This window comes from Saccopteryx bilineata, chromosome 2 (assembly GCF_036850765.1).
Source record: "Saccopteryx bilineata isolate mSacBil1 chromosome 2, mSacBil1_pri_phased_curated, whole genome shotgun sequence".
NCBI classification, from domain to species: Eukaryota; Metazoa; Chordata; class Mammalia; order Chiroptera; family Emballonuridae; genus Saccopteryx; species Saccopteryx bilineata.
This window is the reverse complement of record NC_089491.1, coordinates 239,638,449-239,660,740: the sequence shown is the minus strand read 5'-3', so window position 1 is coordinate 239,660,740 and position 22,292 is coordinate 239,638,449. Positions and strand designations below refer to the sequence as shown.

General features: G+C 43.4%; 1 protein-coding gene across 7 annotated transcripts in view; it reads left to right on the top strand.

Moving 5' to 3' along the window:
* The first annotated feature begins 801 nt into the window (after nucleotides 1-801).
* The window catches only part of NFRKB (nuclear factor related to kappaB binding protein), a 58,494-nt gene continuing 37,003 nt past the window's right edge, over nucleotides 802-22,292 (top strand). For 4 of the 7 annotated variants that reach the window (XM_066259729.1, XM_066259727.1, XM_066259728.1 and 1 more), the window contains exons 1-13: nucleotides 802-895; nucleotides 2,275-2,322; nucleotides 4,412-4,567; nucleotides 6,375-6,576; nucleotides 13,397-13,524; nucleotides 14,877-15,051; nucleotides 15,570-15,707; nucleotides 16,315-16,388; nucleotides 17,185-17,269; nucleotides 17,637-17,817; nucleotides 18,060-18,168; nucleotides 18,397-18,523; nucleotides 19,151-19,216. In XM_066259729.1, the coding sequence (XP_066115826.1) occupies nucleotides 4,433-4,567; nucleotides 6,375-6,576; nucleotides 13,397-13,524; nucleotides 14,877-15,051; nucleotides 15,570-15,707; nucleotides 16,315-16,388; nucleotides 17,185-17,269; nucleotides 17,637-17,817; nucleotides 18,060-18,168; nucleotides 18,397-18,523; nucleotides 19,151-19,216 (1,420 nt within the window). In that variant the 5' untranslated portion in view covers nucleotides 802-895; nucleotides 2,275-2,322; nucleotides 4,412-4,432. Of the gene's footprint in view, nucleotides 896-2,274; nucleotides 2,323-4,411; nucleotides 4,568-6,374; nucleotides 6,577-13,396; nucleotides 13,525-14,876; nucleotides 15,052-15,357; nucleotides 15,708-16,314; nucleotides 16,389-17,184; nucleotides 17,270-17,636; nucleotides 17,818-18,059; nucleotides 18,169-18,396; nucleotides 18,524-19,150; nucleotides 19,217-22,292 lie in introns of those variants that run through there. The other 3 variants (XM_066259731.1, XM_066259730.1, XM_066259732.1) reach the window with 2 other exon arrangements.

Genomic DNA, 22,292 nt, shown 5'->3' with positions numbered 1-22,292 from the left:
AAGCACCCACTAACTTTCCAACAGGAACTCAACTTTCCAACAGGAACTAAAGGCAGGTTTGCAGCCAGCAGGGGCGCAGAGATGGGGCTTTATTTGGAAACCACTATTTTCCAACTAGGGAGGGACATTTTGGGGGCCTTCCAGTTTCTCTGATGTAGTTGTATCTAATCAAGAGAACCGAGGGGAGTACTGAGTCTGAAGCTGTTCTAAGAGCCAGTGAGCAAGAAGAAAGGGATGTAGATTTTTAAGAGGAGCGTTATCCCGTTTAACTTAAAATATTTCTTTTTTGGACATCTAGGGCCTGGGACGGGAAGGAGAAATGGGGACACACTGGGAGTATAGACTTGCGTCCGCGTTCTCTTCAGTGAAACTCGAGAAACCGCTGTTCCCTAACAGTAAAATGGGACCTACTAGTGCAGAGTACTAAAAACAGCTGTAGTGTAGAAAGATAGTGATTAAAAGTGGTTAGCCTATTCCCTGGAGCAGGGTGTGCTCCCTGCAAACCTTAGCTAATAAAATCACTCGGATTTTGGAGCCTCCATTCGCGACCAGGTAAAAACCATCGCCACCGTTTCTACCCTCTGGAAGTTTCGAAAACCAGGTGAGACCTTCAGGAGACTGCAAATTCCATCTGCAGACCCACCTGCGTGAGCTCTCACCGCCCCCGGCCCCGCCCCGGCTCCGGTTCCGCCCCACCCCCTCAGCTCCGCCCCCACCCCTCCGTACGCTCCAGGCTCCGTCCAGCGAAGCCCCGCCTCCGGCGTTTTCCAGGTCCCTCCTTTTCCGCCGCCCGATCCCGGAGCGTGCACGCACAGAGACGCTCTGCGGGAACGAGCACGTCCAGGAGCCCGCGGGCGGAGAAGCACAGCGAGCGAGACCTGTGCCTGCGGCGCAGGTGAGGGCGGGCCCTGGACAGCGAAAGGGTTAAGTTGTTGCCGGGAAGCGGAGGGAGGGAGCGGTTGGGTCTCCGGGCGTCGCTGTTCGGTGGGCATGGGGCAGTGGAGAGGGCCTGTGGGAGCTAGAAAGCCCGGGTAGCTGGGAGTTAGGGTTAGGTATGGCGTGGGGGAGGGGCCCTGGGCGCTGAGGTACAGTTTGGAGGGGCGGGACCCGGGCCGTGGGCGGGAGCGGGTTGACCAGGAAAGCTTTGCTGCAGGGGCGACGGATTTGGAGCTGGGTGTTGCTCCGGAAAGAGCCTAGGATTTAGCTTCTTTTGGGTAGAGGGTCCCTGCGTAAGGTTAGCCCAGATGCAGAGGAAAGACCATTGAGAGAAGCCTTCCTGGTCTAGTAAAGAGCTCCAGAAGCAACAAGACTATGAAGTACTTGCCTTCCGGGGTTTCAGCCTTCTGGCAGCCGCCTGCTTTTTGTATTTGGAAAGTCTGTTCAGAATAGTAGCAGGGCAGAGGTCGCCGCTTGAATAAATTTAAATTTAGCTACACATCCATCGAGTTGAAGAAGCTTGTGAGCAAATTGTGAAACGGAGGTGGTCCTCCTAAGAGTCAGGTAGAACACTTGCTTTGCAGCTGTTACCTTGTACAGTGTCAGGTCTTTTAAAAGGACTTTATTCCAAACATCAGGTTGCTTCTACATTTTATTTTCCTATTTTAAAGTTTTGTTAAATGCATGTCATGTGCTTTCTCACCTGCTTCAGTAATTTAGGCACAGGGAATATTCAGGATATTGTAATTCACTAGGGCTGCAAGAGATACAATTGTTTGGTATTACACAGCTGCTTCCTTCAGCACTAATCAAACTGCTGGATATTACATAGATCTGAAATCTCTTCAAAATGACTTGAAATAATTTATGAGAAAGGTGATTATTTTAGTAGTAATTTTGCAAATGTGCTCTGTTTTTTTGTGGCAGAGACAGAGTCAGAGAGAGGACAGAGACAGGAACGGAGAGAGATGAGAAACATCAATTCTTTGTTGTGGCTCCTTAGTTGTTCATTGATTGATTTCTCATATATGCCTTGAGGGGGGGGGCGGGGGCGGGGGCTACAGCAGACCAAGTGACCCATTGCTCGAGCCAGCGACCTTGGGCTCAAGCTGGTGAGCCTTGCTCAAACCAGATGAGCCCACGCTCAAGCTGGTGACCTCCAGGTCTCGAACTTGGGTCCTCCGCATCCCAGTCTGTCGCTCTACCCACTGCGCCACTGCCTGGTCAGGCTACAGATGTGCTTGTTTTCACTTCAGAGTTTTAGAATGAAGTCCTTACTATGTTTTGTGACTACCTTAACTCATACAAACTCATCCATCTAGACATTATTCATTACAGGAATACAGGATTGGTTCATCTACCCTTCATTAATTGACACCTGGTAAGGTAAGATTTGCCCAAAGTCATTGCTTTTTGTGTGTTTGGTGTTTTGACTTTTGTCTATTTTTTTTTTCTTTTCATTTAACTGTGCTTACTTACCCTGTTTGGTAGGAATAGGCAAGAGAGAATGGACTTAGCAAATGTTTTTAGAGTGAGTGCAAGCTCCTTGTTTCTGTTAGCTTTGTTTAATATTATGGCCTCCACTTTACATTGATTCTAGCCATCAGCCTTATGAAATGCTTTCTGAAATGTTTTAATATGTAATTTTCTAAAGGTGGCCATCTGTATTTCAGTTACTATAGGAAGGAGAAAAATAGCGTTACATTTACATGGTTTTATAAACATCAGATGGACCAACTAACTAAAGGAGGGTTGGCCACTACTTTACTGGTTGTCATCATCAGGTTTTGGAGCCTCTGGAATTTACTTGGATTAATAAAGTCATATTAAGATGCTGCCTTATCATGATTTAAATTGGAAGTTTATGGAGGAGGTATTGTGTATAATGTTAAGAAATGGGTTTGCAGACAGGCAGACCTGACCTCTGAGGTTGGGCAAGTTAGTTACCTACTCTGATCCTTGTTTTAATATCTGTGGAGTAGATAAAATAACTATCTTGCAGAGTTGTAAGAATTAAATGAGATCTTTGAAAGCCCTGTCACTTAATAGGCCTTCTTTAGATAACATATAGTTAGTGGCTGAGCTTTATTATTTATTTGTGTGGATTTTCAGTGAATTTTCTTTTGTGACAAAACAAAGAATTAATTGCTTAAAAAACAAATAATTGTTAAGTTATGTTATAGTGGCCTAGGACAGTGGTTGGCAAACTCATTAGTCAACAGAGCAAATATCAACAGTACAACGATTGAAATTTCTTTTGAGAGCCAATTTTATTTTATTTTATTTTTTTTACAGAGACAGAGAGAGAGTCAGAGAGAGGGATAGATAGGGATAGACAGAGAGGAATGGAGAGAGATGAGAAGCATCAATTATTAGTTTTTCGTTGCGACACCTGAGTTGTTCATTGATTGCTTTCTCATATGTGCCTTGACCGTGGGGCTACAGCAGACCGAGTAACCCCTTGCTCGAGCCAGCAACCTTGGGTTCAAGCTGGTGAGCTTTTGCTCAAACCAGATGAGCCCGCGCTCAAGCTGGTGACCTCGGGGGTCTCCGCATCCCAGTCTGACGCTCTAATCCACTGCGCCAGCCCCGGTCAGGCTGGAGAGCCAAATTTTTTAAACTTAAAATATATAGGAAGCTACATTGTTACTAACTTAATTAGGGTACTCCTAAGCTGGCCAAAGAGCCACATGTGGCTTGCGAGCCCCAGTTTGCCACTGTCCTAGAAGTCTAAATTATGGACTCTGCTGATCTGTTTATTGAGTCTTATTTTGCTTATGTATAAAATGAAGTTAGAAATGCTATAAATTTGGGAGTTACATAGAAACATTTTGAGTAACAAGATCTGATAAGGCCCTGGCCGGTTGGCTCAGCGGTAGAGCGTCGGCCTAGCGTGCGGAGGACCCGGGTTCAATTCCCGGCCAGGGCACACAGGAGAAGCGCCCATTTGCTTCTCCACCCCTCCGCCACGCTTTCCTCTCTGTCTCTCTCTTCCCCTCCCGCAGCCAAGGCTCCATTGGAGCAAAGATGGCCCGGGCGCTGGGGATGGCTCTGTGGCCTCTGCCTCAGGCGCTAGAGTGGCTCTGGTCGCAACATGGCGACGCCCAGGATGGGCAGAGCATCGCCCCCTGGTGGGCAGAGCATCGCCCCAGGTGGGCGTGCCGGGTGGATCCCGGTCGGGCGCATGCGGGAGTCTGTCTGACTGTCTCTCCCTGTTTCCAGCTTCAGAAAAATGAAAAAAAAAAAAAAAAATCCAAAAAGATCTGATAAGATTTGGAAGTTCAGATGAATATGCAGTGGTAGAAAGGAGGGAGAAAAGCTGTTTAGCTGTAGTGAAGGTGTAGGGATAAGGTATAAGGGTAGATTTGAGATTGAATATTTTCTGGGCCAGAATATTTTTTGAAGGAATGTGTCAACCAGATCTCTGGGATTTCTGCTTTTCTGTCTCAAGATATGACTGCATATATTTGTCTAGGTTACCTGTGGAGTATAAGAAATGGATTCCTTGGACCATATGCTGACAGATCCCCTGGAGCTGGGTCCGTGTGGAGATGGCCATGGCACACGTATTATGGAGGACTGTCTCCTGGGAGACACCAGGGTTAGTCTCCCAGAGGACCTTCTGGAGGATGTAAGTTAGAACATCATCACTCTCTTTTCCTTTCTGTCAGTGGCCCCACCGCCCCTAGTCTCAACCTTTACAATCTTTTATGCTCCCTCTGTTTCATCTCTGTCTTTGTGATATCTGTCTTTGTGTGTGTGCATTGAGTCTATTTACTATTCTGATTAAGGAAGAAATTACCTATAAGCTACATTTTGCATGTTTAATAGCATGTCAACATAGCTTGATGATATAAGCCCTATTTTTTAACAAAATAATTTTCAGCATTTAACAATAAGTTTTATATTTTAAGAGCAGAATTATGTGTATGTTTACATTAAAATGGTTACCCATGTTGTGAATCACAAAACCAAACCCAGACGTTATCTCTTGTCTATTAGGTGACCCTTTAGTCAGTATTAGTATGTGTCCTGGGATAGCATCTCAGCATGGATTTGACGACTTCCACAGGCAGGCTTTGTAATCCTCATCGTTATTAAAGTGGCTGCTATTTCTTAAGTGCTTACGTGCAAGGCATGAAATGTGCTAAAACATGTTTATTTGTTATTTTGTTGTATTTTGAACACAGGTGTAGAATGTCATAAAGCTAACATTCATCTGTGCATTACCTGGTTTTAGAATATAATTTCATTTAGTAATATTTGGTTCATATTTTTCTTTTATAATATATTAAACATTTCAGATAAACATAGAGCCACTGTTTTGCCCTTATCTTATTCTGAAGTAACAACTGAAGTTGGTAGATGTCATTTATGTTTTTTTTGCACACTGTTTCAAGTAAGTCTCCTTATGTCAGCAAACACGTTTCATTGAGTACCTACTTTATGCCAGACTCTGAGATGCTAGGAATAACGTGGTGAGCAAAACAAAGTTTGCAGGGGAGGATGTTGAACATTGAACCTGAGGCGCTTTGGTACACACATGCAGAGACCCCTCAGAGGTGGTCAGATTTCTGGGTTGTCTCCTGCTTAAACCTTTTGATGGCTCTCCATTGTCCTTAGGATAAAGTCACAAGTACTTAACGTGTTTGCAGGTCCCCCTTTCATACTGTCTGCTGCTCCCTTCTTCCTCCCTGTTCGGTGCCAGCCACACATTGCCTAAACTTTTTTTGTTCTTGAATTTTTAATTCTCTTGCCTCAACATCTTTTCCTTTTCTTTATCCCTCTCTATGTAAATGTCCCTTCTTGTGGTAGGTTTTCTCTGAAACCTTAAGTCTGGGAGAATGTGTGCTTCTCTGTGCTTATAGGTAAACTTCTTAAACTACATTGTAATTGCTTATTTAATTTTTCCCACATCCAGACTATAGGCAGTACTTAGTCTGTCTTAGGACATAGCACATAGAAGATATCCAATATACAATTGTCAAGTTGAAAATGAACTCCATCCTGGTGCTTCTCATTCTTAGCAGGGGTGACCTCAACTCCTCAAGTTCTCTCCTCCCATGTTCACTTTCCTGCCACTCACTTTAACCTAAACTGGGATATCTCCCATCATCTCCCTTTTTGGCAGAAATGGGGATTTTCCTCTGGGCTATTATTCACTGTTGGAGGTATAAGACTTTGGTTTATATGTAGTCTTTTCTAATCTCTTAAGTTTTGAGAATTGAGTAAAGATCAGTGGGACTTTGTTTATTTTAAAAAACTTAAATTTGGATGGTGATGGTTATGTAGTGTGAATGTATATAATGTCACTGAATCATATTGTTAAAAATGGATAAAATGGTAAATTTTAAGTCATATGTCTTTTACCACTCACACAAAAAACTTAACCCATTTTGTCTTGTTGACTCTTCTCCTGCTTTTTCTAATTCTCCTAGCCTGAGATATTCTTTGATGTGGTCAGCCTCTCAACGTGGCAAGAAGTACTGAGTGACTCTCAGCGTGAACACCTCCAGCAGTTTCTGCCACACTTTCCTGAAGACAGTATTGAGCAGCAGAATCAGCTCATCCTGGCCCTGTTCAGTGGGGAGAACTTCCGCTTTGGGAACCCTCTGCACATTGCCCAGAAGCTTTTCCGAGGTGTGTAGCTCAGCAGTTGTTTTATGCAAGGGCTGAAAGGTGGGAACAGTTTCACTTATGTGAATACTCTTTTCTTTGTTTTATTCTATATATTTTTATGTACAGATACCAAGTTAGCAGAGAGTGGTTTTGTGCAACACTTTCTGCCTAGGCCATTCTTCTATTTTTTTAATGAAATACATAAATCATATGTTTATTGCTCAATGCTTTATTATAATATGAACTCAGCTGTGTAAAACCACCACCCAGGTCAAGAAATAAAACATTACCAACATTTTAGAGGCACCTTTATGACTAGTTTTTAAAATTTTCTAATAATTGTTTACCATTTGCATTATTACATGGGTGTATGTATATACATGTATGTCTGTTTGAATCACATACACTTTTCTGCAGAAAACATGACATTACCACTAAATACTTCAGCATATGTGTATCTTTTAACAAGACAGTCTCTCACAAGATCACAGCCCTGTTACACCCAATAAATTTTACGTTGAGCAAATAACATAAAAAAATACCCCTGTGCAAAATTTCTGTTGTTTCCAAATGTCCTTTGTAGTTACCTCTTAAATCCAGAACCAATTCAAAGTTTAATAATTGCATTTGGATCTTATGTCTCTTAGCTTCATGAATCTAGGGCCTTATACCCTTTTTTCACCCTTGTCTTTCAAAACATTGGCTTTAAAAAAACAAAAAATTAAAAAAATTTTTTTAAACACTAACATTTTTGAAGAGCCTGGGATGCTTGAATTGTAAAACATCTGGTGTTCTGGGAGATTGTCTTGTTTCTCATGATTAGATTTGGGTTAAACATTTTTGCCAAGAATACTATATGAGAAATGGCACATGATGTCAGTTTTCCCATTGTTGGGAACATCACATATGATCCATAGTTCAAATGACATCTGCCAGACCTACGGATTGTTAAGGGTACCCTTTTTTTGTTGTTGTTTAAAATTAAGCAGTCTGTAGGGTGATATTTTGGGATCATGTGATAATCTTATTTCCCAAAACTTATGTTTTACTCAGTAGTGTTAGTACCCAATAATGATTTTGTCCTGAATCAGTCATTGTATTGGCGATTGCAGAACGGTTGGAGCCACTCCTACATGACAGTTTCTCTCTGTCCTGTAGAGAGGAGCAGAGAGACCTCTTCTCTCCTCGGCTCTGGGTGAGGCCGCTTTGGCAGGAGGCCCTGAGTGGACAGTGCATCTCTGTGAGTTTTGTTAAACTGATGACAGCTACAAAAGCCTGGAGGGAACAGGTGTATCATTCAAACCTCTCACTATCTTAAGGGTTTAAGATTAGCATTTTCTTCTTTAGTGAATTGTTAGTTAAAGAAGAATTCACTTCTATTCATATCACTGAAGCCAGGGGCTGGTAATAAATCATTTCTTCTTGTAGAGCCTGTTTTTGGTTTTAGAGAGGTCACATCAGGGTCCTTACATAATTTTACCTCTGTCTAGTTTGCTGTCATGTTCCATCCCAAACAGTATGATAGTCTGGTAAGGATACAAACAAGGAGTGTCAAGGCTGGAATTTCTGTGTGGTTCATGCTGTCCAGTGTCCTATTTCAGTTCTGCTGTTGCTGAAGATGATTACATTACTATGGTTTTCCGGGTTATCAGGCATACCTGAGTTATCATTGCCTTTTTTTTTTTTTTTTTTAATGAAAACATTTTTTTTTCAACTGCAGTTGACATGCATTTATCATATTAATTTCAGGTGTGAGCTGCTTTTTCTTTTTGGTGTTTTATCTTTGGTTATCTTTCCTGATTCTTTTTAAAATATTCATTGTTTCCTTAAGTTCTAAATGCGTATCAAACTCCCTGCCTCCTATTTCATAAAGGAAAGGATCATTTGTTATAAACTCCAACTTCCCACTTCCAGCCTCCACCCAGCTTACTGAATTCATTTCCATTCTGACCTGCTTTACTTGTCTCAGAGGTAGAAGGGTATTTTCTTTCTGCTTAAGATTAACCTCTGCTTTTGATCTTGTATTACCTCTTCTGGGACCTGTTTCCTCAATTAATCGCTTTCTCTGTTCTGTGTATTCTCTCATGGGTAGTCACTTCACTTGCTCTTTTTCAACCTAAAGATGTGTTTAGGGGTCTCATACTAAAAGAAGTTCTTAACTGTCCCCTTTATTGTCCTCTACCATATTCTTTTATCTCCAAACTTCTGGAAAGGTGGCTATGTCCCTTTCAATTATTTTGCCCTTCCACCCTGGGTTATTTCCTTACTACCCCATAGGACTGCTCTTGTTAATACCACCAGTGACATCTTTTTATTTTCGTTCATCTTTTTCATTTTAAATGTTATTTTCTAAGTGAGAGTAGGGGAGACAAAGAGAGAGACTCCTGCATGCACTTGGACAAGGATCTACCCTGCAAGCCCCCTACTGGGTGATGCTCTGCCCATCTTGGGCTGTTGCTTGGCATCTGAGCTATTTCTAGTGCTTGAGGTGGAGGCTCCTTAGAGCCATCCTCAGTGTCCTGGGCCAGCTTGCCAAATCGTTTGAACCATCGAACCATGGCTGCAGGAGGGGAAGAGAGCGAGAAAGAAGGGATGGGTGGAGAAACAGATGGGTGCTTCTGCTGTGTGCCCTGAATCGAACCTGGGACATCCACACGCCAGGCCAACACTCTACCACTGAACCAACAGGCCAGGGCTTATTTTAAATTTTAAACCTAAAAAAGTTACAGGAATTTATAGCAGACACCCATATAATCTTCACAAAGTTTACCTATTGCTATTATACTATTATCAATTATTACTACTATTATTTTTGCTGAACCATTTGAGAGTATTGTAGGCAAAGCACCTCTGAATTTCTCAATATTCATCTCTGAAGAAATACAACATTCTCCAATATAACTACATATAAACAAATTTGGAAATATAGAAGATACAGAATTCTTTTTATATTTAATATTGATACACTGTTACAGATAGTCCATATTCATTATCTCACCAGGTGTCTTAGTATTTTTTTCCTGTTGCATGTCTCTTTAATGAGCATGTAATTTTCAAACCAGTAGATGCTTTTTAGTTCTCTTCTAGACCCTTCTGCAGCATTTGATGGCTTGACCGCTTCCTCCATCTTTTTTTTTAAATTTTTTATTTTTCTGAAGTGAGAAGCCCTAGGGAGGTAGAGAGACAGACTCCCGTATGCGCCCAACTGGGATCCACCCGGCATGCCCAACAAGGGGCAATGCTCTGCCCATCTGGGCCGTTGCTCCATTGAAACCAGAGCCATTCTAGCGCCTGAGGCGGAGGCCATGGAGCCATCCTCAGCGCCCGGGCCAACTTTGCTCCAGTGGAGCCTTAGCTGCAGGAGGGGAAGAGAGAGATAGAGAGAAAGGAGAGGGGGAGGGGTGGAGAAGCAGATGGGCGCTTCTCCGGTGTGCCCTGGCCGGGAATTGAACCTAGAACTTCCACATGCTGGGCCCATGCTCTACCACTGAACCAACTGGCCAGGGCTTTCATCTTGACATCTCCCTTCGCATCAGTGGTTCTTCCCTGTCCTGGATTTCCTCCTGTGACTTTGGCACCCTCCTCTTTCTTTGCTTCCCCCTTTTTCACTCTTTGTTTCTGTCTGCTGCTGCCGTTCACCTTCCATCCTTACCTCTACACTTGCCGCTGTCACTCCTCATCCCTTTCCCGATGGCTCTGCTTTAGCAGCCACTGTCACATGTACTGGGATGAGCTTCCTAAAACTTCACTTCTCAGCATAGTCACCAATTGCCTTCTCTTGGAATAAAACCCATAGCCTATGGGGCTGTGTGTGACTTGGCCCCTGCCCACTTACCTGTCTTCATCTGGTTCTGACTCTGCTTTTTGCACTGCACTCTAGCCCAGCACTGGCCGATACAAATAGCACATGACCACATGTTCAATTTAAAATTTTCCAGGAGTCACATTAAAAATCGTAAAAGTTAAATTAATTTTAATATATTTTAATTTATTAATAATTTAAATAATAGTTTCTTTAACTCAGTTTATCCTAAATATTATTTTAGCAGAAGTATAGTGTTTAATGACTAAAGTTTAGGGAAAACTAAAGACTGAAGGAACATAACTTCAAAGAAGCACAGAGGCAAGGGCATAGACTATTAGTCTAGTTTCTGTATATCAAACAGCATCTGTCACAGATTCATGGCTCATTTCTTGAAGATTAAATTTCCGATTTTCCTACGATGGGCAGCGTAACATGGAGGTTAAGAGTCAGGGCCCTGGAAGTGCTGGACCACCTGGATTCAAACCTGATTTTCCCTTTACTAGCTGGATGACCGTAGCAAGTCATTTAACTTCTCTTGGCCTCAGTTTCTTCGTCTGTAAAGTGAGGATTTAGTACCTTTACGAGGCTGTTATGAAGATTGAGTTAATATATACATGGCTCTTTTATGGTGGCAGGTATGTGTTGGGTACTATACTGTTCATTTGTTTGTTTTCCCTAGATTTTATTTAGTAATTTTTAGAGAGGACAGAGAGAGGGAGAAGGGGGGAAGGAGCAGGAGGCATCAACTCCCATATGTGCCTTGACTGGGAAAGCCTGGGGTTTCAAACTGATGATCTCAGTGTTGCAGGTCAATGCTTTATCCACTGCTCCATCACAGGTCAGTCATTGGATACTATTCTAAGTGATTGCTGTTATTAGTTACCTTGGATACTATTAGGGTAGTTGGGGAGAAAAAGAAGCCTGACCAGGCTGTGGCGCAGTGGATAGAGCGTCGGACTGGGATGTGGAGGACCTGGGTTCAACACCGAGGTCGCTGGCTTGAGCAAGGGCTCATCTGGCTTGAGCAGGGGCTCACCAGCTTGAGTGCAGGGTTGTTGGCTTGAGCATGGGATCATAGACATGACCCCATGATCGCTGGCTTGAGCCCAAGGTCTCTGGCTTGAAGCCCACGGTTGTTGGCTTGCGGGAGGGGTCCCTTGCTCTGCTGTAGCCCCCTCCTCCCAAGGCACATATAAGAAAGAAATCAATGAAGAACTAAGGAGCTGCAACGAAGAATTGATGCTTTTCATCTCTCTCCCTTCCTGCCTGTCTGTCCTTCTCTGTTTCTGTCACAAAGAAAAAAAGAGAAACACCGTGTGCTTTAATCATTTATTTTAGCTGTCTGAGATGAACTTCTCAGTCTTTCCCTCTCAGTTCTCATCATAGCCTACCTGCTCAAATCTAGTATGTCTAAAATGGACCTCCTTTAGACCTCCTCTCCATCAGTGGTTCCAGTTGCTCATGGTTTAATGATCTAAGTGCCATGCTCAGTTGACCTCTTAATTGCTCCCCTTCCTGCCCCACCATCCAAACTATCAGCAGGTATAGTCTTTCTTCTTCAGAAATGTATCCCAGGTTTCTCTGCTTCTATTCATTTAACCACTGTTTACTAATCAGCTAATATGTGTCAGCCATTTCTTTGTGTTTCTGGAGATAGAGTAATGGTCTTACGTTCTAATAGAGTAAAATGTGGTAAATAAGCAAATATTTGTTCATTTAAGTACTACAAAGGATAAGAAAGGGTGATGGGACTAGAGTACTGGGAAGGAGCTGTTTTAAATATAGTATTTGGGCAAGGCTTCTCCTATGAGGTTATGTTTGAGCAAAAATGTAATGAAGGTAGGAAGGGCAAGCCGTGAAAATATTGGGTGTTAAGAGGAAGCATTGCAGGCAGAGGGAGCTTTAAATACTGGAGAAAGAAAGTGTGTTCAGGAAATAGCACGGAGGCCAGGGGGCGGGCGTAGAGTGAACAAAAGGGAGATTAGAAGATGACGCTAAAGGAAAGGGGCTTTGCCAGCCATCGATAGGGTCTCAGTGTGTATTGAATGTGGAGGGAAACCATTGGACCAAGAGACCATTGACCCTCAGCTAGACCACTACAGTAGGTTTTCTTCCTCTCTTGCTCCCAGCCTTGTCATCCTTCTTCTGTTAACCTTTCAAATTAATTTCATTGTATGTAGGATAAAATCCAGGCCGTGACCTAAAGGTTTCTGTGTGGTTTGATCTCAGCCAGATCATTTTGTGCTGCTCCTGAGCTACGACCTAGTCTACTTTAGTCATCAGACATTTCTTTAAGGTTTGGAGCGTGCCAAGGGCTTTCTTGCTTCCAGGCCTGCTTTAGCACATACTGTTCCTTTTGCCCTTTCCACATTTTTACTTCTTATTTCTTAAATCCTCATACATTTAGAGTCCTCCCAGTTTTTCATTTTGAAAACTTTTTAAAGTATATATTTTTTTATTGATTTCAGAGAGAGAGAGAGAGAGAGAGAGAGACATTCATCCGTTGCTCCACTCTCTCATGCATTCATTGGTTGACTCTTGCATGTGTGCTGACTGGGATTGAACCTCGAAATATGTGTCGGAACACCACTTCAACCAACTGAGCTACTCATCCAGGGCTCATTTTGCAAACTTTTAAGCTTATAGAAACTTTGAAAAGTAATACAGTGAACATTCGTGTAACTTTCACTTATATTAGTTAATATTTTGCCATAATTGCTTTAATTAAGCTTCATTTTATGTGTCATTCTTTGGAGAGCCCTTTCCTGATTTAACTCTCTTTACCCATTACAATTAATTCTCTTAAGAGAATTAACAATTAACTTCTCTTAAGTTAATTTCCTTATAGTAGTTAAGAGAATTGAGTATTATTTACTTGTTTATTTGCTTTCTCTTCCACTGGACTGTGGGCTCCACATAGACATATATGATCCCTCCCATACTGTACTTCAGTTTAGTAGAGTTTAACCACATTTTAAGGACATATTAACTATTTGTTGACTGATGTATATATAGCCGTACCTCTGTTCTTTTAAGATGGACACTTTAACCCTGAGGTGGTCAAGTATCGGCAGCTATGCTTCAAGTCACAATACAAGCGATACCTCAGTTCTCAGCAGCAGTATTTCCATCGGCTGCTCAAACAGATTCTGGCTTCCCGGAGTGTAAGTAATGCTGGGAATGGGCATAAAACATGGGCAGCGCACTGACAAAGTTCATGACTTCAGGAAGAGAATCAAGTATCAAATATAAACGATGCCAGCCTGACCAGGCGGTGGCGCAGTGGATAGAGTGTCGGACTGGGATGCTGAGGACCCAGGTTCGAGACCCCGAGGTCGCCAGCTTGAACGCGGGCTCATCTGGTTTGAGCAAAAGCCCACCAGCTTGAACCCAAGGTCACTGGCTCCAGCAAGGGGTTATTCAGTCTGCTGAAGGCCCGCGGTCAAGGCACATATGAGAAAGCAATCAATGAACAACTAAGGTGTTGTAATGCGCAATGAAAAACTGATGATTGATGCTTCTCATCTCTCTCTGTTCCTGTCTGTCCCTGTCTATCCCTCTCTCTGACTCATTCTCTGTCTCTGTAAAAAATAAATAAATACATACATGTTTTAAAAAAATAAATAAATAAACGATGCCAGTAAGAACATTATTACCAATTAAGCCATGACACAAACTATATTATGCTATCTTATAGTTTATTTTAAGGTGTACTCTTATTTCAGAGATATTAAAACAGGAAAGAGAATGTACTTAAAATTGATGAACTATTGTACCTTCAGTGTTTACCAAGATAAATAAATGGCGTTCAGATCCATTGTGGCTTATAGAGAGAACCAGGTGTGAGATGTGAGAGTACGTGAGCCTCTCAGTGACTTGACCGATAGGCAGTGACCAGGCTCAGTGGACCCTGCGGCTGGACCAGCCTGGTAATTATTTGACATATAGTTCTTCTAGCTTTCAGTGATTTAAACTTCAGACAGACTCCCGCATGTGCCCGACTGGGATCCACCCGGCACACCCACCAGGGGGCGACGCTCTGCCCCTCCGGGGTGTTGCTCTGTCGTGACCAGAGCCACTCCAGCGCCTGGGGCAGAGGCCAAGGAGCCATCCCCAGCGCCTGGGCCATCTTTGCTCCAATGGAGCCTTGGCTGCAGGAGGGGTAGAGAGAGACAGAGAGGAAGGAGAGGGGGAGGGGTGGAGAAGCAGATGGGCACTTCTCCTGTGTGCCCTGGCCGGGAATCGAACCCAGGACTTCTTCATGCCAGGCCGACGCTCTACCACTGAGCCAACCAGCCAGGGCCAATAAGTCTTCATTTTTGATGGAGCAGTTCAACACTCAGTTTTAGATTTTTTGCTACATAATGGTTAACATATTCATGCATGCATCTTTCTTTGTGATCTGGAGGGGGGAATTGAGCTTGTTGAACAGTGAAGAGGAGAAAATGTAAACGTAGAGAATGTACCAGAATAAACTCTTGATGATGATGTGTTCCCCCTTCTGGTCTCTTCCTAGGACCTGCTGGAAATGGCCCGTCGGAGCGGCCCAGCTCTTCCCTCCCGGCAGAAGCGCCCTTCCCCATCCCGCACCCCTGAGGAGCGGGAGTGGCGGACCCAGCAGCGCTACTTGAAGGTGCTGAGGGAAGTGAAGGAGGAGTGTGGGGACACAGCCCTGTCATCTGATGAAGAGGGTGAGTGTCCTTAGGCACCCGGGTAGCTGAGCTGTTGGAGTTATACCAGCAGCTTGTTGTTTGGTTGGAGCCAGTGGTTGCCATATATAACCCGAGCAAAGAAGCCATTCAAGTTATGTGTCAGGGGGTGTGGGGGGAGGGTGGACATTTCCTGTCAGGGGGGATGTGACTATATACCTTTTTCACCTTTGACACTTAAGTGGCATTTGAGTTTTGGTGAGATGAATCCCTGCACGGCTGGGCCCTCCACAGTAGGCCTCTCTGGTCCTATTGTGCCACTTGAGAGAACTGCTTTTCCCCTTACAGGAGAGTAGTAGTGACTGTTGGCCTGCTGCAATGTGACCCGTCACTGTTGAAGTCTCTCTTCCTGGAAGAGCCGTTTAAATGACCTAAGTGTGCTCCATTTCGTCTGGGGAAGGGTCAGAAAGGAATGGTGGAACCCTGGCCTCCATGTTGTTGGCTTACCCTTGTTGAACCCAAATGGCCACTTACCCAATCTCCCCTATTGGAGTCCACAGCCACGTTGGATTTACAAGAAAAATTTTCTTTTGAAGATCTCAGCTCATGGCTTCCGAGCTCTCCAGCGCGTTCTCCTAGCCCTGCGGTGCCCCTGAGGGTGGTGCCCACGCTTTCAACCACGGATATGAGAACTGCAGGTGAGAACTAAGCTGATGCTGCTCACGTCCTGGGAAGTCCGCAGTAGATGTGCGGACTCCCTTAAAGGGAAGCAGGGACTGTATTCTTACCTGCCAGGAAAGCAAAGCAGTGTTCCTTAGAAGTTGGAGAGGTTTTTGTAGAATTCTACTTTTTTACAAATAGGTAGGCCTGCCTGCCTTTGGGTTGCAATGTTTTCTTAGGAGCTTATTAGTTTGTATTTTGGGCTAAAGCAGAATCTTAAAATGACAATACAATGGGACAGTTCAGTCATAGAATAAAGGGGATAACCAGAGCCATAGCAGTTTCTTAGAACTTCTGTGAAATTAGGGAAGAATTTTTAATTGCGATAAGAATGAAAGAAGAATGTTATGAATCTTTAATGTGTTTTAGGAGCAGCTAAGTAACTTGAGTTTGTTATTGACCAATGTACAGAAAAGCTAGAGTTACTTCTGTTTCAAGATTGTTGTTTCTTGTAGTACTCAGTATTTAAAAGGGAAACTCAGAAATATTTTACTTTTGAATACCATAAGTGACCAGAAAGATTTAAATATCAGCATCATGTTAGTGAATGACCTAGTCCATGTGGTTCGGTTCATTTTCTCTCAGATAAAATAGAACTGGGGGACAGTGACCTGAAGATAATGTTAAGGAAGCACCATGAGAAGCGGAAACATCAACCAGTAAGATTGGGGCCGGGTGTGTCGTCATTAGCAGTTTTCTATATAAAATCTCTGGATTGGCTGTCGAAAGGAAGGTAGAGGTAGTCACTACCTTATTTCTGCTTTCTTTCTATATAGTTGTTAGAGGACAGGATACTCTGAGAAGCTAGTTACACCAAAGATGTGAGAAGACACATGTTTTCACTTTATAAGACATGCTTAACATAGTGTCTGATTTAGTCCTCACTCAGGACTAGTATGTGAATCATGTCCATTTACCAGTCCTTGATCAGATCTTTTGCTCTTCTGACTTGTTACTGTTTCACTTTTTACTGATTACACGCCACCACATCAAGGTAATTCCATTGCAGCCACTCCAGAGAGCACAGAGGAGGAAGAAGAGGTAGTTAGCCTAAGGCAGAGTGGTGAGATGGGAAGGGTCCCACAGTGGAAGTCAAAATTGACTTCCATCCCAGCCTTTTCCACTTATTCTGTGGTATTGGATAAATCTCTCAACTTCTCGGAATCCCATTTTCACACTGTAGAATATGATATTGAACAAGACTATTTGAAGAGCACATAAGATAAGGAATGCGAGAGAGCTTTATAAACTGAAAATGCCATATAATAGAAAGGTTGGGATTGGGTTCTCCTATGCCTTGTTATGAAGAGCAGTTTTTATCTCTGTATATTTTTAATTCAGCATGATTTCCTTAACTACACATAACCTCTAATTGTTATGTAAATTGGCAAAACCTCCAGCAATTTTAGCTCCGTATTTGGGCTTCCATAACAAATCTCTGAGTATCATTTCTAGGATCACCCAGACCTTCTGACAGGGGACCTCACCCTTAGTGACATCATGACTCGAGTCAATGCTGGCAGGAAAGGTTCTCTTGCAGGTAAATGGTATCCTCTGGCGGTAGCCATCCTCTGACTGTGGTATTAAATTACATTAACTTGTCTATGTGTTGAAAGTCAATGAAATCATGGCTTGCTTCTTGCTTAAACCAGTTTTGGTTATTGTCTCTAATGGAGTTATAGTGGAAAATGAATATAAAGTCAGAATAACAGATCATTGGCTCCTTAATAACTGTTAAAATTAATTTGTAATCACTCTTTGGGTTTGGTAAACAAAACTAAATGTCTTATTTTTGAGACTTTTTTTCCTTTTTCTGGTGAGCCTGAAAAAATAAGAAGCAGATGAGACCACTCACTTCCTGATAGGGAAAACACAGCCCTGTCATTTGTGGTGCCTTTTCTTCCCAGCGCTGTATGACTTGGCTGTCCTTAAAAAGAAGGTTAAGGAAAAGGAGGAGAAGAAGAAGAAGAAAATAAAAATGATCAAATCTGAAGCAGAGGATTTGGCTGAGCCCTTAAGCAGTGCTGAGGGGCTCCCACCTCTCTCACAGGCTCCGTCTCCGCTGGCAGTGCCCGCTATCAAGGAGGAGTAAGTGGGCAGAAGGTCCCTGCTTGGGGGTGAAAGGGAAGCTGGAGGGTGTGCCCATACAGTGCTCTGTGTGGGGGTGGGGAGCCTGTAAGCCCAAAGTCTGGGGGTCCTGTCCCTCAAGGGGAGTGTGCAGGGCCGTCCTTGACTGAGTGTTTTTATGACTAAGAGGAGGTTTGGAGGACCTAAACCAATCTGGGGATGTGTTCTTGGTCTTTCTCCTTATATTTTTCTTCCTTCATTAGGCCTCTTGAAGACCTCAAGCCTTGCCTTGGAATCAATGAAATCTCTTCCAGCTTTTTCTCTCTTCTCTTAGAGATCTTGCTGCTGGAGGGGCAGTCTAGCCTTCCTGTGGTAAGAGTTTTGGGAAAGTCAGATGTATGTCAAAGTTTTCAACTTGTAGAAGTTTTTAATGGTCTGTGACTTGAGAAGCAGAACTCTGGGTTGCTCCCATAGCCCTGCGCTGGCTGACTTTGTGGCTTGGGCAAACTGGCCAGATACACCCCAGCCTGCCCTGGCATGCCTGGGAATTGCTGGTGTAGCGTAGGATGCTAACTGGGTTCTGCCTTGACTCTCCTGCAGCTGGAGGAGCGGGTTTTGGATTGGCAGTCATCTCCTGCTAGCTCCCTCAACAGCTGGTTCTCTGCAGCCCCCAACTGGGCAGAGTTGGTGCTACCAGCCCTGCAGTATCTTTCTGGAGAAAGCCGTGGTAAGCTACTCTTTTCTGTACGGTTAGTAATTTTTTCCCCTTTGTCTGATTAACTATCATGGTGAACTGCAGCTTAGTAAAGTTAAATCCATTATGGCTTTGCCTGACCAGGCAGTGGTGCAGTGGATAGAGCTCGGCCTGGGACACTAAGGACCTGGGTTTGAAATCCCAATGTCGCCAGCTTGACCTCAGGCTCATCCTGCTTGAGCACGGGCTCACCAGCTTGAGAGTGGGGTTGCCAGCTTGAGTGTGATCATAAACATGACCCCATGGTTGCTGGCTTGAGCAGGGGGTTGGTCACTGGTTCAGCTGGTGCCCCCCCGCGCCCCCTCCCGGTGAAGGCATGTATGAGAAAGCAGTCAGTGAACAGCAAAGTTGCCACAGCTAAGGTGCTTATCTCTCTCCCTGCCTGCCTGCCTATCCCCATCTGCCACTTTCTCTGTCTCAGTCTTTCTCGCTAAAAACAAACAAAAAATCATTATGGCTTTGTATAGTGCCATGCCTTGGAGGTCTCTGCTATCCAGATACACTAGGAAACATTTAGAAGTTAGAACTCAGGGATTCTTAATTATTTTGAGTTTAGTGCTCTGACATGTGTGGCTCATTTATGCAATCCATTTCTTGCAGCTGTACCTTCTAGTTTCTCTCCATTTGTTGAATTCAAAGAGAAAACCCAGCAGTGGAAATTGCTTGGTAAGTAATTCATATTCTCTCCCTGTAGCACTAGGTGTACATTCTCTCATTTCTTCCCTTCAGCTTCTTTTGCCTCCATTCAGTAGTATAATACAGTAGAAGGTTGTAAAGGGTAATATTAACTCTTATTTTGCTCAGCAAAGACTCCTTCATGACCCGTTGGTACTCAGGGTCTGAAATTCACCCCTTTCTATTCCCTGCATTGGGTTCTGGCTCACTGAAGCGTAGGTGGGCTGGCCCTTCTATAACAATGCACTCTGGTGCTGGCTAAATTTAAAGCTGCAGGAGTATTTTATGAAAGAATCAGCGTTTATATTGTACCTGTGGTTTTAGATTAATTTGTAATAATATAGTTATTTTTCTTTCCTAAAAATAGGTTTTGCTATTGAGGATAGTGTGCAGCGAGCTGTTAGCTCCAAATAAGCAGGAGTCTTATTTTTTTTTAAAGTTTGTAAGTTGTAGTAATGTGTACCTGAAGTAACTTGGTGAGAGTTGGCTGGTGATAGTGATAAGAGAAAAAAACAGTTGATTTCCTGTGAAAATTCATAAACCTTTCTCTTTACTCTCTCAGGTAGTCTATGCGGAAATATATGGAGGGAAGACTGTGGAAGTTTTAGACTCACCCATTCTTATAACATTTATTCAGCTACTGGGTGTCAGGCCCTGTGTTAGGCATGAGGGGGTATAATGGTTTGCAAGTTATAGACAGTGTATTCCCCTCTTGGGGTTTAAGGTTTTTTTGGGAAACAAATAGTTATTCAGATGAAATAACAGACTTGTGCATTCTATAAGGGAAAAGTACCCAAACTAATAGAAGTTCTAATGAGGTATTGGCGTAGCTTGTAGAGTCAGGGTGGACCTTCCTGAGAAAGAAACATGTGAGCAGAGATATTAATGCTTATTAGGGAGGAGCCAGGCAGACAGAAAGGATGGGCCTTCCAGGTGGAGGAGGCAGTATGGGTCAGTGGTGTCAGGGAAGATTTGGTCAAAAAGATCACACAAGCCTGTGAAGAGATGATGCTAGTCTGGACCTGGGGAGGGAGAAGAGGTGGTGAAAGTCACAGGACTTGGTTCTGAATGGGATATGGGGGTGAAGGAAGAGTGCTGTCAAGCATCCCTTGGCTGGATTTGTATTTAGTGGATGAGGGAGTCATTCATTGAGGCAGGCAGCTGTGGGAGACGCCCAGACTCGGGGAGGGTGAAGAGCATGAGTTTAGTTGGGTGTACTGAGTGTGAGCTGCTTTTGAGCCTTTCAGTGGAGATACTGAATAGGCAGGAGGAGATACGGGTTCAGAACCCAGACCAGAGTCGCAGTAGCGTTGTTGGCGTATTTATAGTATTATATATAGTACTATATATAGTATTTAAAGTGAAAGGCATAGGGAGAAAGTCTTAAATGAGGAGAGAACAGAGCCAGGGACTAAGCCTTGAGAAACTCGAGGCAGAGGAGGCAGAGTGGGGAGTAAATGTCTGCAGAATTAGGGAGACACTGTGAGATACTGAATCTTTTTTTTTTTTTTTTTTTTTTACAGAGACAGTCAGATAGATAGGGACACAGGAATGGAGAGAGATGAGAACCATCAATCATCAGTTTTTCATTGTGACACCTTAGTTGTTCATTGATTGCTTTCTCATATGTGCCTTGACCACGGGCCTTCAGCAGACCGAGTAACCCCTTGCTCAAGCCAGCAACCTTGGGTCCAAGCTGGTGAGCTTTTGCTCAAATCAGTTGAGTCTGCGCTCAAGCTGGCGACCTCGGAGTCTCGAACCTGGGTCCTTCTGCATCCCAGTCCTACGCTCTATCCACTGCACCACTGCCTGGTCAGGCGAGATACTGAATCTTAAAAGCCAGATAATGAGAGAGGCAAAAATTGGAGAGTGGTCATTAGCCTTGATACTGAAAGGTTCAGTAAGATAAAGACTAGGGACTTGTGGACATGGAAGAAATGAGGAGTTTCTTGTAAGTGTGATTCTTTATCAGAATGACGAGTTTTAGGACAATGGTGAGCTGAAGGCGACCCATGATAGCTGACTGCAGCCCCTTCTGACACTGTCAGGCTGGCGGTGAGGTTGCTGTAGTGGAGCACTGACTCCCGGGACGGCAGGCATTGTAGGACCAGATGATAAGTGCTTGAAGCTTATAGGCCAGATGCTTTCTGTTGCAACTACTCAGCCCTGCCATCAGGGTGCAAGTCAGCTGTAGACAGTATGTAAATGAACAGACAGGTCTGTGCACTCATAAAACTGTTTACAAAAACAGGTGGCCAGTTCTCTGACTTTTAGTGTGCACCATGGAGATCAACAGGTGCTACCAGTCAGGGCCCTCTTTCCTGCAACCAGTTAAACATTACCTGTGCACACTGGTTAAAGAGACAGTGAATCTTGTTAACCTAATAATAAAAGCCTTTCAGATTGAAAGGTGGCAGTATTTTATTTGAGACCAGAAAAAGAATAGCTATTTGGGAGCATTGATTCAGTTAAGACATAAAAGTGGATATTTATGAGAAAGGGAAGGGGCACAATTACATCAGTAGAAGGGAGTTTTGTTTTGTGCAGATAAGCTAACAGGAATGGTAACCGGTGGTCATTGTCTAGTAGTCATAATAACTGCTTTCTTGTCATCTTTGCAAACAGTTCTTTAGAGTACAGTATTGCTTTAGGCCCAGTCCAGAGATTATTTTGTCCTGTTTTAACATTCCAAAAGTTGAGGGTGTAAGACTTGTGGGGCAGTTCCTCTGGCATTGCAGCTCTGGCTCCACTTAAAGAGGTTCCATTTATCATTCTATTAACAATCGAAACAATTCTTTCTAGAGGGTTAGTAGGGGAGGGAACAATAGAAAGGGGAACTTGTGCCCAAAAGAGGAATTTTTTAAAATGAGAGAAACTGAATCTAAGCATTGATGGAAAGGGTACAGTGGAAAGAAGGACAATGCAAATACAGAAGAGAAGGGACAATTTTTGAGATGGGGGAAAAGATTGGCTTGGAATGGAAGGAGACAGCACATTTCTTATAATCGGAGGGCATAATGGATTCCCAGCAGTGGGCTTGTAGGTTTTAGTATAGGAATTTTGAGGG